The sequence below is a fragment of the Mastigoproctus giganteus genome, chromosome 11, assembly GCF_048544385.1.
Source record: "Mastigoproctus giganteus isolate SK-2022 chromosome 11, ASM4854438v1, whole genome shotgun sequence".
Lineage (NCBI taxonomy): Eukaryota > Metazoa > Arthropoda > Arachnida > Uropygi > Thelyphonidae > Mastigoproctus > Mastigoproctus giganteus.
The window spans coordinates 25,351,241-25,368,555 of NC_143585.1; the positions used below are offsets into that span (position 1 = coordinate 25,351,241).

General features: G+C 37.6%; 1 protein-coding gene across 1 annotated transcript in view; it reads right to left on the reverse strand.

Annotated features, from left to right (window-relative positions):
- LOC150077814 (salivary peroxidase/catechol oxidase-like) overlaps nt 1-17,042 on the reverse strand; it is a 106,032-nt gene extending 88,990 nt beyond the window's left edge. Inside the window, exon 1 of the mRNA XM_090384369.1 lies at nt 16,963-17,042. Coding sequence (XP_090240495.1) covers nt 16,963-16,973 — 11 coding nt within the window. The 5' untranslated portion in view covers nt 16,974-17,042. The remainder of the gene's footprint in view (nt 1-16,962) is intronic.
- Nucleotides 17,043-17,315: the final 273 nt, after the last annotated feature.

Below are 17,315 nucleotides of genomic sequence, written 5' to 3' on the forward strand. Positions count from 1 at the left end.
GTCGGACGGGTCAACCCACCTCCTGCCGACATAACTGTAAAGGAATACACAAGGTGATCGAAGGGTGCAGCGTATTGTACGGGCTCAACGGCAAGTCACTGTACGATAGTTGACACCGCAATGCACTATGTAGAATGCAAGAACAATATCCCAAATGAGGATGCGCCGCGCACTCAGACATATGGGATTCCACAGCAGACGACACAAGAGACACCCTCTACTCGCCGACGGCGAATGCTATATGGGGTCAACAACACGCTGGTTGGACACTGGAGGACTGGAAACGAGGGTGCTGGTCGGATGAGTCCAATACCCGACGCCACACGCCGACAGACGCCTTCGTGTGTGGCACAAGCAACACGAGTTCATGGACCCATCATGTATGTTGCCCATTATCTAGGCAGGTAGCGGTAGTTGCCTAATATGAGGCCACTCAGCAATATGAGTACATCTTAGAATTTTTACAGTAATGCCAACACATTCCAGTTTATACTGTAACCTCTCATGAGGGAATGAGTCAGATACCTTGCTAAAATCCAAATAAACTTATGTCGAAAGGTTTTCATACATCCAACTCATGAGTAACTGTGTCGGATGGGTGGCTGAAGAATAGACAGATCGATAAATGGCATTACTGGTATTGGCCATCTAGTCCAAGGAAGCCCCCGCCTTTTGCTGCACAATGTAGAAATTAAATAAAGTAATAAATAAATAAATCATAAAAATAAAATACATAAAGAATAAACTATCTCTGTATTTCACCACACTCAGGTAGATACCTATGATTTTTGAATTTCCCAAGCTGTAACTTCAACTACCCACCCACGATGCTAACGTATTCCAATAATTATCAACTCACTGCTAAAAGAAAACTTTTTATAATGCAGTCTGAACCTCTTTCCATGTAATTTGAATTTATCGCCTCTAAAAGGAATCATTTATAACAGTGAAAATCTGGCCTTCATTCACACACTGGTGTGCAAAATTTAAGGACCAGTCAGGTTTTCACCTGTAGCTTCTCATAGGAGTGGCCTGGATATGGGAAAAGCATACCAAAGGAACCTCGTGAGGTACAGAAATGATGAAGGAAACAACACCGACACAACAACGTAAACAAAACGATACAGACGGACTTTATTCAAAAATGGCAACGTAGCACTGGCTGCCATGATACAGATGCATCACTGCCAAAAATGGAACAAAGGGAAGAGGTGGTCCTCAGTAGGAGATATGGCCACCTCTAATATCGATGCAGGCTTTGCACTGTCTGTCCATACTTAGAACAATGTTGTTGATAAGTTTTTACGGTAACAGCGTCCATTCCTCTGTCAGAGCCGTCTTCAGCTAGTGAACATTTTCTGGTGGGTGTGGACGTGCCGCTAGGCGTCTCCCCTGAGCGTCCCATATGTGTTCGATGGGATTTAGATCTATGGAACGGGCAGGCCAATCCATACGAACAATATCCTCAGTTTCCAAAAGCATATCAACAGCTGCAGTGCGGTGGGGAGTTATCATCCATAAACACGAACTCGTGGCCAATGGCAACTCGGAACAGACGCACATAGGGAAGGATTACCTCAGTACAGTAGCGTGCACCGGTTACAGTACCGCCTTCCAGTATCTGAAGTTGTGTACGTCCATCCACGATAACCAGAAAAAAAAAAAAAAAAACCAAACTATTATTTTTAGGCCACCCGAATAATGAAATTCATCTGCCATGCTGTGTGTCATATGTCTGTTAATTGCGTGTGTTCTATGTTTGATTTGTCTGTTTTGCTGGACGAAAAACCCCAGATATGTGGGGGAAAACCTTACTATCTACCTGAGATCCATCCAAGATAACGCCTCCCCAGACGAGAACACCTCGACCGCCATATCGATCCCTTTCAGTGATGTTTGCGGGGTCATACCGTGTGCTAACCTCTCGCCAGATTAACTGACGTCCAGAATTGCTGCTGAGACTGAATCTACTCTCATGAGTAAAGAGTGCCTTAAGTAGAGATTTTATGGTTGAAACCCTTAGAAGTAGTGTTGGTCCTCAAGTTTTGCACACCACTGTATTACTACCCACTCTTAAAGACCTTTAGACCTCGTCCTTTAGACTTTAGACAGGGTCCTTCTAAGGTTCCTGGTTGTCAAGATCTCTGATCCACATATTCGAAATCTTTCCTCATAAGGCCTCCTTTTACATATTTCACGAAGCGATTGATCATCTTTGGACACACAAGAAGTTCGATATCTCTTTAGGTGCAGTTTTCATACTTGAACAAAATATTCCAAGTGCAGTTTCCATACTTGAACAAAATAATCCAATTGCAGTTTTACAATGGCCTCATGTCATGGAGTTTGGTCTCTTATATCTACAAGCAAATGTTCGATAAATTATTTATAGGAAGTCATTAGGCTTCCTTGCAGCCTGTATTAATTCACCCTCCCCAATTGAATGAGCTGTTTTGTGGTTACTATACCAATTTTGTTGCATTAAAACATAGCTTCTGATTTTCTGACCATCTTTAAAGCCCACCCAAGTCATCCTGAAGAAGAGTTTCTTGGCGCTGATCACTAACCACTCTCCCAATCTTCATATAATTGCAAATTTTGACACTACGCCATTTATCCCTTCGTCAATATCATTTATGAAAATCAGAAACAGTAGTGGTCCCAAGACCGAACCTTGGGAAACCCTCACTTCTAATGTTAGATCAGCCTGAAGAATATCCATTATTCACAACACTCTGCCTCCTGCCCTGCAGCCACCCTGCTGTCCATCTCAGAATGAATTCTCACTTAATGATTAATAATAAATATGTAAATAACGAAAGTTCCTTCAAGGATTTCATTGGAATCAACTAGTGCACGATGGACCAGAGTTACGGAAAATGAAACAATTTTTAAAAAGAATATTCAGTGACCAGACGAAGAAATTGGAATTAGAAAAATGGTAGTTTTAGACGAGGGGAAAAAAATTCTGTTTTTGAATCGATAGGAAGCTGCTAGAGACTGGACAGCAGAGGCAGCTAGAGATAAAAACAAAGGTAGAAGTCATATAGAATAATGATTTTTAGATCTTTGACACCAAATCCTGCTTTATAAACAAAATATTTTTCATTTCAATAGAGCATACATAACCTGTCAATAAAATATAGCTTGTTCATAAGGATAGAAGTGCAGAAGGATAGAAGGTAGATAGAAGTGCAATTCCGAATAATAAACTTATCCTCTGCGAACTTGAATAAAGGACCGTGACCTTTATCCAAGTTCGATTCTGATTGGAGTATAATAAAATGTTATTCTTTGAAATGGGAAAATCACAATTCAATTACTTGGATAATTAAAAGGCATTTGTTTCGATTAATGAACATTCTGGAAATTTTAAAGTAATTACCAAAATCTTAATTTTGTTAATGGGTTATTTGATAAAGATAGCGTTGTTTGATTTCTTGATGACTAAGCAGTTCAAGCGCTGTCACTGATGTATGAAAAAAATTAGTTGATTTAAAAAAATAAATTAAAAATGCTAAAATGACAGAGCTGGCAGTATGCCAACTTGTAGAACACGAACTGGGTGGGATAGATGAATGAACTGGGACGAATGAATACAGTCATTAAAATTGATATACAAAATTTGAAAAGATGTTTTAAAAATTCTAATAAAAGACCAGAAATATTAAAAAGATTTTAAGATGAAGTAATGGAAGAATGGATAGAAAATGAAAAGTGACCGAGATGTCACGAAATATCGCATGCAACTGGGAACCAGCCTGCCAAGCAGAAAAAAAAAATCTTCAGTTAAAAGTGTCAGACAAGATACTGTCGATGTGTTTTTTGCTGGATATAATGTATGGTTTGTGGATGATAAATGCAGAACTGAGGTGTTAAAAATAGGCTAGAAATATTTTAATAGTATTTATAAAACCAGGTGCTATTGAAATTAATCGAAGTTTGGGAGGGTGGAGACTTTTAAACGGAAAATACTTTGTAGATGTGCTAAATATCATGGATAAATGAAACGGAAAGGAAATGTTAAAAGTATCTATTAAACATGAATTGGAGATCCGAAAAGCAAACATGGGACTCTTATCTGGTTCCTCATAGCGGTTGTTGTAGGATTTTAGTCGCATCAGCGACTTAGGTCATATTGCACCATATATAATAGGTCTGTAATTCCTCTCGTCGTTTACAAGATTTGAAATGAGGTCTTTCCCACCCCGTGTTCAGTTACTTGGATAACGGTGATTACACAAAATGCTACCCACGAGGACTTTCAGTACAGGGTTTATGCTTAAGTGAATTAATTGTTTTGCTTAAGGCTTGCGATTCTTGCACTGAACAGGAAAAAGGTTAGCTGGATAAATTATGATCGTGTTGAATTTGGTTAGTAAAAAATAGTGTATGAAATCCACTTAATAAATCAATGCAATAATACACGGCATCAGGAGATAAAACATGATAGATACGTAAAAGGAACGTTCAGACGTCCATTTATGAATACTCCCGTCTAAAAGTTTGGAATCACGCTTCATTTTTCAAAATTTTTATTAAAATAGGACCAATTTGTTTGCCATTCTTATTAAAATATTTTCTATTATGTGTAAAAATCAAAAACTTAAATATTAAGAATTTTTTAGAATATTCTAGAAAGGTGTAGAAGACGCCTGGATGTGATAGAACAATGTAGATAATTCTAGAATATTCAAGGAAGTAGAAGTATTGTTTCAATACTATAGAAGACTGTAGATTATTATAGAGTGTTTTGCAATAATATAAATTAAGGAGTAAGAGTGTAACTTACAAAATCGAACACCCGTCATTCAGAAAGAGTGTTCGGTGTAAGTTTTGTGTGTTTCGTAATAAATATGGGAAGAAATAAGGAACTGAACGTTGAAAAAAAGTATTATTATAACTCTATATAAAGAAAGTTATTCTATGAGAAATATTGGCACAATTCTAGGTATTTCATTTAAAGAAGCACAAACTACCATTCGACGATTCAAGTAGACTGGCAGTTTGAAGGACAAACCACGATCAGGACGACTGGGCGTAACAATGGACCACACGATAACACTGATTTCTAAACGCAATTCACGACGTACTATACCAAAAATCCGAGCTGAGTTCAATGGGAAAAGAGAAACTTCCGTGTCTACATCCACAGTAATGCTTCGTCTTAAACAAGCAGTACTTCATGGTCGTGTAGCAGTCCGAAAACCCTTATTAACAGGGAAATCGAAAGAAACGGTTGGCTTGGGCTAAGTGCCATCAACTTTGAACAACTGAAGAGTGGAAATTCCTACTGTGGACGGATGAGTCCAATTTTGAAATGTTTGGATCCATTATGATCAGGTTGCTGCTGTTTTTCTGGAGTTTCTGACGATGGCACCATCGTCAGAATTGAAGGAATTTTAAGAAAATAAGTCTATAAAAAAATTCTTATATATAATACAGTATCCTCTGGACGTCGAAGAAATTTTATATTGCAACAAGACAATTATCCGAAGCACGACTCTAAGCCATGAAGGGACTTTCTAGCAAATAGAGGGGATATTGCGATTTATAGTGTGGCCACCCAGTCGCTTGATTTAAACCTAATAGAGCTCTTATCAGATTAACTGAACCGTCAAGTCCGTGAAGTCTGTCCATCTTCACAAAATGCATGGGATACCTTGCAGATTGCTTAGAATAATGTTAGTCAAGATACAATTATAAAATTAATCGCCAGAATGTCACGTCTGTGTAAGGCAGTGATAAATCTTGTGGAGGATATTTTGATGAAAAATCTATAGTTGTTAATATTAATCATTTCAATTTTTTTGCTGTAAATTTTTCAATGCTTAAAAAAAAAAATCTTAAAATACTTTGTAATATCTTGTTTTTTAAATTAAACCTTTACATTGTCATAGATAATAGCTAATTTCGAAAAAAAAAAATTCTTTTTTTCGTTAGTTGTTGGCGCATCGGCTTTTGTGGCCATAATACACCTCCCAAAGTTTTTGCATTTACTCTTATCCAAGCCCGAGGCAGGATTCGAACACGCGATCTTTGGGTTGCCACGCAGGCACTTTACCCACCCGGCTAGCCTTCGAAAAAAATAACAAAAACTATTGTCATAAGCTTTGATTACAAACGTTTAGCAGGAGTGTACATTTATAGGAAATTTGGAAAGTATGAGAGTCTGGTATCTTTTATCCATTAATTAATGGACTTTTATCCATTAAGTGCGGTAGAATCTGCTAAAGAATATGGTCAGAAATTAAAATAACGTAGTTATGCTCAATTTTTTTTAATTAATAAAATAAGATGGAGCGTCCGAGTATTTTTTTCGGTGAAATTATAAATAATCACAAAATTCAAAGAAGCTGTTTGATTATATAGAATATCCATTAAGCGAAATGAAGAGGATAACGCTACGTACATTGAAATAATCTAAATAGGAAATTTGGAAAGTATGAGAGTCTGGTATCTTTTATCCATTAATTAATGGACTTTTATCCATTAAGTGCGGTAGAATCTGCTAAAGAATATGGTCAAAAATTAAAATAACGTAGTTATGCTCAATTTTTTTTAATTAATAAAATAAGATGGAGCGTCCGAGTATTTTTTTCGGTGAAATTATAAATAATCACAAAATTCAAAGAAGCTGTTTGATTATACAGAATATTCATTAAGCGAAATGAAGAGGATAACGCTACGTACATTGAAATAATCTAGTAGTAACTGTACACAGAGGCGATGATGAAATCTTCCAGTAAGTCAAGTTGTACTGAGGGGGAGGGGGATAAATTGCACATATTTGGAAGGAATTATTCAAAGTTAACGGGACTAATGCTTCCCTGACTTTGATTTTTATAAGCAATCACTTTTGTCGAATTTAAAGCAATTTTTGTGCATAACAATTACGTCGTCATCATTTTCAGTTTTTGACACAAAGCTTGTACCGATTAAAATTAGGAATAAATGCAAAGTTGATCGTCAGATATACGAGTACATATAAAGTACGTAATAAAATTCGTGGATTTTAAAATTTCAACCTCATCTGAAAGAGCTGACTAGGAAAGAAATAAAATCACATTCGTCTAAAGGCATAAATGTACAAGCCTGTCTAAACCAATTACTGAACAAATCTTTTGTATTCATTGCAAATTTTGAAAGCTCTAGCAACTAGTATTCTGTATAGGATAACCTGTGTATGAGATACTCATTATCTGCGAAGAAAAAAGCGATCAGAAGAACTTAAATTAAATTGATAAGAATTCTCATGCCACAATTTCGCCATCTCATACTTTAATAAGACGGATAATTATTTTTAAAAAATAATTATCAAAGATTTAAAAAAAAAATCCTACGTAATCTGCCCATCCTCACTAATAATCTGTCTAATCCTTCTTTAAATTTCTTCAAACTTCAAATTGCCGAACTTCCACAACGCCAGATGGAAATTTGTTCCAACAATCGATTATTCTGGCTGAAAGGAAAATTTCGCACAGATATCATGCAGTTATCCTTTTTCAATTTAATTTCACCCCATGTGCGTTTCTCGACAAATAGAAAGGATGTCATCATCATTCAGTTTAGTAGTAGTAATAATAGTGGTAAATGATGCGAGAAATTAAGCTTATATAGCATCAGCCAAAAAAAAAAAAAAAAAACCCACACACTTCACCCATACATACCCTCCAAGAATTTCTCTAGTTCTTCATTGAATTTATTCAAATCATGCACTTCCACAACAACAGATGGAAGCATTTTCCAGCAATCAACCACCCGCTGGCTCAAGGCAAACTTCCACACATCTATCCTGCAACCATCCTTCCTCAACTTGAATGTATGCCATTTATGCCCCCTCATATGTGTCGTCTCAGCAAGAGGAAACACGCCATTAACAGTTAGCTTACTCAATCCATTCAAGACCTTAAATACCTCAATGAGATCTCCCAGCAGGTTCCTAGTCTCCAGACGATGCAATTGCAGAACTGAAGACTTTCTAGGTAAGAACACCCTTTTGTTCCCTTCAATCTGGTTGCCCTGTGAAACCTCCAGACCTGTATACAGTACTCAAGGTGTGGTCTAACTATGGCCTTGTACAAAGGATAACACCTCCTTCCCTGCTAGCAAAGTTTCTGTATATCATTGACAAAACCCCATGAGCTGTCCTGGCACTGCTCAGAGAATTTCATATCTGACTGCACATCCCCAGGTCTCTTTTCATTTTCCACTATCCTGACTGTTGTACCACGCAGTTGATAAGTTCCTCTGGGATTACTGCTACCCATATGCAGTACCTTGCATTTGTCAATGTGAAACCTCAACTGCCATTTCTCAGCCCATCGACCCAATTTTTCTAGATCTTGTTGCAGTAGCTCACCCTGATTACTGCCGTTAACACCAACCTTTGTATCATCTGCAAACGTAGACGTTAAGCCTGAGATGGCTTCATCAGTATCATTGATAAATAATGAAAACAATAATGAGCCCAGCACTGAACTCTGGGGGGACTCCTCTAATAACATTAGTCCACGAAGACCACTCCTTTATCCATAGCAGTAACTTGCCCTTAATGCCACATTTCTCCAATTTGTACAGCAGTCTTTTATGTGTAGCAGTAGCAGTATCAAAAGCCTTCGTGAAATCCAAGTATATGTTATCAAAATTATTTTTTTCGTCCAGTTTCTTGGTCACTGCGTCATAGTAACCTGTCAGATTGGTTAGACAACAGCGTCCCACAAATCCATGCTGTGACTGCAGTATAATCTCATTCCTGCATTACTTCTTTAACTAGTGACTCCATTATTTTCTCTTGAACAGACGTTAAACTACCAGGTCTGTAATTACTCATGTCACCTTTTGATTCTCCTTATGAATCGGGGATACATTCGCACATTTCCAGTCCATAGAGACCTCCCCACAATCCAAGGATACTCTCATAACTATTATATACTCAATCCATTCAAAGCTTTAAACACTTCAATCAGTCTCCTCACAAGTGCCTAGTTTCCAGAAGCTGCAATTTTCAGAAGTGAAACCTTTCTTGGTAGAATAACCTTTACCGTATAGATTAGGAAACGAATTTCAGAAGACTTGTTTTCCTCAAATAAATGTTAAAAATATTTCACCGAATATTGCATTCGAAATCGAATCCCATTTGCACTACTGTATGAAAAACCCATTCAGTTTTTATAAAAAATTCTCATTTTAGTAGTTTTTTTAATAAAATAGTATTACATACGGACAAGTTATACAGGTCAACCAACGATTAACTGTTTTTTTTTTTTTTTTTTTTATGTGAACCCCAAACACGAGAGGTATTAGAACCTATAGTACTTAGTACCGTGCTTGGGTTGGAGGTTGAGAAGACGAAAGAAGATATTTGTTGACACTGGACTTGAACTTCTGTAGATTGTAATTTTCAGGAAATACGTATGAAGGAAGGTTGTTCCAGAAAACGGCAGTTGAATGAATAAATGAGGAAGATGAAAAGTTGGTTCTGTGGGTTTGAAGTTGAACAGTAAATGGATGTTGGCTGGTGGCGGCACGTGTTCGGACTGTTTTGAAAGAGAGAGCGGGAATTATAGAAGCCAATTCAGAAGAACAGTGCCCATGGAAATATCTGTAGAAGAGGCATGCAGCAGAAACAGTACGTCTATGAGAAAGCGAGTGGAGAGACTCTGTTAAAGATGAATCATTAATTAACCTAACTGCCCTCTTCTGAATGGAATCAAGAAGCCTGAGAGAGGTTTTGGGGGCACCACCCCAAATGTGGGAACAATATTCCATGGCAGGGCGGATTTGCGATTTATACAGAGTGAGCAGCTGTTTGGAAGAAAAGTAACGCCGAGAGCGAAAGAGAAAACCAAGTTTTTTAGATGCAGAGGAAGCAATATTTGTAATGTGCTTGTGCCAAGAGAGATTAGAAGTCAGGGTAATTCCCAAAAGAGATATATCCTTTTGCCTAGAAATTGGAGTGTCACTAAAGATAAGCATAGGAGCAGAAGAATCCTTTTTGCGAGATATAAGACAAGACTGAGTTTTAGAAGGGTTGAAATCAACTAAGTTGTCTTTGCCCCACTGGAGAATTACCTGAAGATCGGCATTTAAGGAATTGGTAGCAGATTTTCGAGAAGTTGAAGCTGATTGAGCAGGGCAAGGTTTCTCAAAATGGAAAGTTGAATGCAATGAGCTATCATCGGCAAAACTATGGATAGGATTTCCAGTCAATGGAAGAAGGTCATTGATATACAAGAGGAAAAGAGTGGGGGAAAGAACTGAACCTTGGGGGACACCGGCATTAGTGGAGAAGTTAGAAGACAGAGAGCCATCTACCATCACCCTCAGTGAGCGATCAGAGAGAAAACTGGATAACCAATTACTAAAAACAGTTGGCAAACCATAAGATGGAAGCTTGTTTAGAAGACCTTTATGCCAAACACGATCGAAAGCCTTTGAGATGTCAAGAGCAACTACTTGGGTTTCACCGAACCTTTCCATTGAAGTAGTCCATAAATGGGTAACATAAGCCAGAATATCACCAGTGGATCGACACTGACGGAATCCATACTGGCGATCGTTGATCAGACGGAAGGTTTCTACGTAGTTTAAGAGATGGCGGTTAATTGATTTCTCCATTACTTTAGAAAGAGTAGAAGTAATTGCAATGGGACGATAATTGGATGGGAGGGATTTGTCACCCTTTTTAGGAACTGGCTGGATATGAGCAAATTTCCAAGAAGAAGGAAAAACACCTTTGGAATAAGAAAGTGAAAAAAGGCGGCAAAGAATAGGAGTAAGTTCAGGAGCACAGATTTTGAGAACAAGTGGAGAAATACCATCAGGACCTGGAGCTTTCTTAGCATCAAGATTCATCAAAATCCTTCTGATATCCTTTTGACGGAAGACCACAGGAGGCATTGAATGGACCGTGTTGGGAATGGTGGGAGGTGTTTTACCAAGATCATTAATACATGAGCTGGAAGAAAAATGGGATGCTAGCAGGTCAGCTTTATCCTTGGCTGAAGTGACAACAGAACCATCTGGTTTGGACAGAGGTGGAAGCAGAGATGGGCAAAAGTTGCGGCCAATAGCTTTGGCAAGAGACCAGAATGCTCGGCTACCATTAGGGCAAGAAGCAAGTTTTCTACTCTTAGCCTGTTCAAACTCTAGTTTGGACTGATTAATAACTGCTTTACAATTGTTGCGAGCTTTGGTGTAGGCAGAAAATGAAACTGAAGAATTAGAAACAAGCCAATTACGATATGCAACATTCTTCTCTTGAACAGCCTTAGCACATTTATTGGAAAACCAAGGTTTAGATAAAGGACGAGATTTTAAAGTGGAGTGTGGGATAAAGGATTCCATTCCTGCAAGAATAATTTCACTGACACGATCTGAGCAAACGTTGACATCAGAAGTTTTGAAACAGTAATCCGACCAAGGAAAAGAAGAAAAGAAGTCTCGCAGGTCATCCCATTTTGCATTCTTGTAATGCCAAACAACACGAGGTTGGGAATAGCCATGAGATAAAGGTTCCATTGGAGAAGAGACAATCACCAAGTTGTGGTCTGAAGTGCCTAAAGGACCTCTCACTTCGACCGTGTACTTAGAAGGGTTGTTTGTGAGAAAAAGATCGAGCGTATTGGCTGTATGATTCGGATTGTCCGGTATTCTTGTAGGTAAATGAACAATCTGTGCTAGGTCATTAGTAATTGCAAAAGCCTCAGCATCTCGACCTGCTGGGTCGGTGTGACTAGAAAACGGAAGCCAGCTGGAGTTGTGAACATTAAAATCACCAAGGAAAATTACCTCACTGTTAGGAAAGTTGGACTGGAGAAAGTCAAGTTGCAACGAGAGGAAGTCAAAGAGCTCCAAGTGATTAGTGGAGTTTGGGGAACGGTAGAGACAACAGATGAATTTGACACAATGAGGTAGAAAGATTTTAAGCCAGAGAAGATCAAAGAGAGGAGATTCCAAATTGCCAAGTCTCTGACAGGGAATATCAGAACGGACATATGCACAAGTACCACCTTTGAGGCGAAAGGAATCATACAGCGAATAATTTGGGCATCTGAGATGAGCAGTAGTTGAATCAACCGATAACTGAGATTCTGTCAGAAAAAGTACATGGGGTTTGGCAGACTGCAAGTGGAAATGGACATCATTGAGATTAGAATTGAGACCACGTATATTTGTGAAATGAATTAGGAAATCCTTGGGAGGTTTAGATCTTTTCGCAGATAAGCTTGTTCTATTAGTTTGGCAATTCATGGTGTATTCAATAGTAAGAAAAAGTGGGTGGGACATGCTGTATGAAGTAATGAAATTTTTGGATATGGCGTACATGTGGTAAGAATATACCCAGATCCTTGACATAACGTGGCCTCGACAATGCTCCCCGCATACACACTACTCGGACTCCCTCCAGTCACTATCTGGCAGAGTAGAGGTAGCAAGATTATACACTAGCTGATCCGGAAGCCTCCTAGAGAGTTACCAATAGGTTCGGTCCGGTGTACTAACTAGCGGCCGGCCTGCGAAAACCGTTTTAGAGCTGTACCCTCGAAATGTAAGGAATATTGGATCTCGCCACGACGTTCATCATAACCTCAAAAGTCATCAATCATACTGCATGATGGAAGAGATAGGGAAGGGTTGACCGGAACTTAGCTCTAGAGACTAAACATGGGTTCCACCACTTCAAGCCTCCAATAAGCAAAGTGGTGGTATTTCACCGGTTGATGAGAGTCATCTACCACCTAGTATTGCCTGGTAACATAGAGGGGCGGCATTCCTCCATGTGGTGTGGGCGCCACACCTCGACCCCTGCTTACGTTGGTTCACACCTGGGTGGTCACCCACCATGTGCTTATGCATGGAGGTTATATCCAGGATTACTAACAGTCCCACCATCGTGAAGGTGCAAGCAGAGGATTTGGCTGTCACAGACCGTCCGGACTTCGCCGAAATTGGGTCCACTTGACTTGAGTGTCACCCGAATATCAGTTCCATCAGCGTTTTAGACTCCCAGGTAGCAAGTACAGCTTGTCTGGCATATCTGAGAAAATGTCTGTGACAACCTCAAGGACCATAAACATAGTATTTGCCACTGTCTATGTAAATAAACATAGACAGTGGCAAAGCGTCTCGAGTAGACAATACAATACAAGCCAAAATTCAAGACTTGCCATATTCAATAGTTTCGTTATCAACCTCCTATAGTTCAAATAAGACGATAGTAACCAATTTGGTTCTTGTGGTTCTTGTTCCATGAAAACAAAACAAAAAAATCCTCCAGTTCAGTGGGTTTGTAATTTGTCAGCCTTTTGGAGAGATCTAAGTTAAAATCTCGTCGGTGAGTAGGAAAATTCTTAAAGACTTCTATCAGGACTGAAGTTAGCCAATCTCGGATAAAGGGTGTACGGGATTCTTCCAGAGAGTTATCCTGAGTCTTTCAGTCAGCACAACATGCAAATCGACCTGTAAATACACACTTGACAAACATAAAGCACAATAACTATAGGAATTGGCGCATTATGAGGAAAGTAATCAATGCACCAAAAAACCCGGAAACCACTAGCCAACCAACCAGACAGAAACAATAGAGATAGCAAATAGAAAATTGATAGTTGACACGCTAAAGATTCGATTAAAAATAAAGTATCAAAATATAGTATGGTCTGGCGTGACAAAATGGGGCAGACACTAGAAATCAGTGTGTGTAAGAAAGCCGTGTCCTTATATGAAAATAAAAGTCGTAAAATACTCTGCGAATAATGCCAATAATCTGCCAGTTTCCTGTAATTTGAGATCAGGTGATTAACCTGTTAGACAATTGAAAAAAGGTCTCCCTTTCGTATAAATGCAAAGAAAATGGGCAGCGACTTGAACGGTTAGTTCCCCTGACTTCCTTAAACAGCTTTAAATTCTTTCCCCACCTGTCCCTGTAATTGAAACTAGCTCACCCTTACTTTCTGACGCCTGCTCGAAGTGGTCTATCCTCCAACAACAGAGCTGCTTTTTAACTTTCCGGTTTAAAAGAACTAGTTGCCCACAGTGCAGAAGGAAATAATCAACATTTTTTTCCTCTTTTTCGAGAACGCATGCAAAAAAGCTCCCTTTGTGCAAATATTGGGAAGAAAAACAAGTTTCCTGTTGGTATAGGAAACAGGGAAAACTTCGTAAGAAATTGTTTTTAACAGATTGTAAAGCGATCTTTATTATCGTGCAAAAGCTCCGGCCCTCTGTGTGTACAACGCGCTAGTCGAAACCCTTCGACATTTCACCCTGCGGATGACGTAAGATTTAAGTCCCCCCCCCCATTCAGATTGCAGCTGAGACTACCGCGAATCTTAGAACGAGAAGCACGTACTTTAATAAGATAAAAGGCTGTTGACGGCAACCCTACTCAGTGGCACGGGAAAGGAGTGGCTCGTGCCCTATACTTTCTACATTTGCACAATAATCTGCTTGCGGTAATCCTTTTTATACCGATAGTAGTATTAAATGGTGTTATTCTATGAAACGGAAGTAAGGTAAACGCCATTGCGGTTTAAGTGCTGAGTTGCATACGTAATGAACATTCAAAGATTTATTTCAAGATTTATTTCAAAAAAAAAGATTTATTTCAAGACAACTCTATCTCTCCGAATAGAATAAAAATCTTTCAATGTATGGAATTTCTTTACTTAATGGTGCTTGAGGAGGGATACTAGAGTCGGTGTAAAAACGAAAAATTTAGATTAAAATCAAATAAAAAAACCTCTTAATATACTGAATTATCCAGTTAAAATGCAAATCCAGCTTAACAATATAGCGAAAATTTTATTGTAAACGAATGTAGAATATAATAAAATTGTTACAGAATTACTGAAATATGATTGGCCTTTTCTATTAAAACCGATGACTTGCTGTTATGTTAAGTCATTTTACTGCCTGCTGGCGAAAAGGCTGTATAGTGAGATGACTGTTGTCTTATATAGTATATAGGCCTGTTTGGATATTTATCACCGATTATATTATTATTATTATTTTAACGATCCCCGAGCATAACCGATATCTCTCCAAACGAGGGACAAGTGGCGTAACCACTATACTGTCGCGGAGCACATTATTACTAATTGTCTCCTGGCATTGAAAAAATTATTTGAATTATTTGTCTGTTAATGTTTCAAAATAAACATGTTTCTTTCATAAAAACACCCATCTTACACCACGCACTATGGTATTGGTCCTAAAATAATACTGCTGTTACAACAAAACTACCTTTTGTCATCTCTCTCTGAAAATCTCTCTTCATACTCTCTCCTTACCAATGGCATCCTATGCTTTGTTGCCATAGTTACCTCGGTACGCATCGTTGCCCAACGCTTTGTGCAATAAATAGGCAACTCTATATAAACTGTATTTGATGAAAGTGGTGGTAAAGTTTGTTTAATAGGCTTAGGCTACTTCATAAAGTAGTTCGATTAATAAAAAATCGCTCTGCATTTGTATTAATATCTCACATAAAGGACACAAATCCTTGTTTTCCCTTTTAGATTTACATCTCTACATTGATACAAGAACCATTTATCACATCCAGGAAGCTTGTAAGTACATCCATTATTTCAAATATTGTGCTACATCTTAGTTTACCTGTATGAAGGTGGAAAGTTCCGCGAAGCCATGAGAAAAAATAATTAAGGTCCTTAAAAATATTAACTGATAATAATTTTAACTGTATTCTATTTTACCACTCATCTTTTGACTTCTTTCTAAACAAAGATGCAGTCAGAAATTATGGTTGTAATCAAAAACTAGTTCATTAACCTATACCCAGGGTGTTGTTATTATTAATTTTCTTCTACTTCAAATTAAATGGTTTACGCTCTTTTCAGAAGTACACCGATAATGTTTTCATACTAACCCGAGAACGGGGAACAACTTTCCCATTGAGAAAATAAAGCAGATGATTAGGCATAATTTTAATTTAGGAATCAATAAATGTAAAAGTTTATACTTAATCCAATTTTAATTCCAAATTCAAAAATATCTGCCCAAGTGTGACAAAAAAAGTAGACAAATGTACCTAAACTATAATTTACCTAAAACCTACAAATGTACCTAAACTATATGCTATAAATGTAAGAGAAATAATTTGTATTTCTCTCAGTTTATGCTCCAAGACAGTCATGTGGCTAGAGGAGCTTTAAGAAATAATTTATATATTTTTACAGCAGAATATTAGAATTTTATCTTAAATACTATTTAAGATCATAAATATTTGAAATCATCCAAAACTGTAAATTGTTCTACCTGAAAAATATATAAATTCCTGCGTTCATGCTTGAAAATAACTATAATTACTCACCTTTTAATTATTAATCACTCAGTTTCGCTAAATAATTGTATTATTTTTAATAATATTATTAAATATTTGCATTAAAAGGGGCGCAACCCTGGAATCACGGCCCCAGTTGTTGTGGCTTATATAATTATGATAACTTATGAAAGATATATACCCTTTTGTATATCATAGAGAGACGTACAGTGGTGTAAAATAGTGTCACAAAATATATTTTACTATTTTACATTACTCCGAAATGATAAATCCATTACTAATTTAGTGCTGAGTTAATTTTCTAGGACCTATCTAGGAAAATTATTAAATTAGAAGGACGATTTAAAACAAATGACTTTACTTATTACAAATTACATAAAAAGAGTACTAAAACGTAATATTGGCATGACTATAATATTATATCAAAAGAAAAACCATAATTATCACAAGAGATTGTTTTAAAATTCAACCACAGTCTAGAGAAATTAGGCTACCTATTAATCAGAGCTACTTGCATATAAAAATTAACAAAATGAACCACACTAATAAAATTTTTGTATTAATGTTTAGGGGTTTTAGTTTTTACATATTCATTAGTCCTAATGCAGTCATTATTATTATAATAATAATAACAGTAACTATTAATAAGCACTTACCAATTGGCCATGATGTTTAACACAAATCCACAAGTGTTATCCTACTTCCAGTTATTTTCTCTCTCCCTCTCCCTCTCACGTGCGCGCACACACACACACACACACACACTCCACACACCACACCTTATCCTTTCCCCAGTAATGAACAGGTTTCTTCAGTTAGTCTAAGCCACGTTACTTTGGTGCCTAAATAAACATCATATGAAAAACCGAAAAAAAAAAAAAATAATAATATAGTTGGATAATCACGTAGGCCTAGTGCTTTTGAACCCTTTAAAACTTCAACGTTTACCTTCTTTCATTAGAAACATGCAAATCTCTGTCCATTGGTGCTGGGCACGGCACGTTAATTA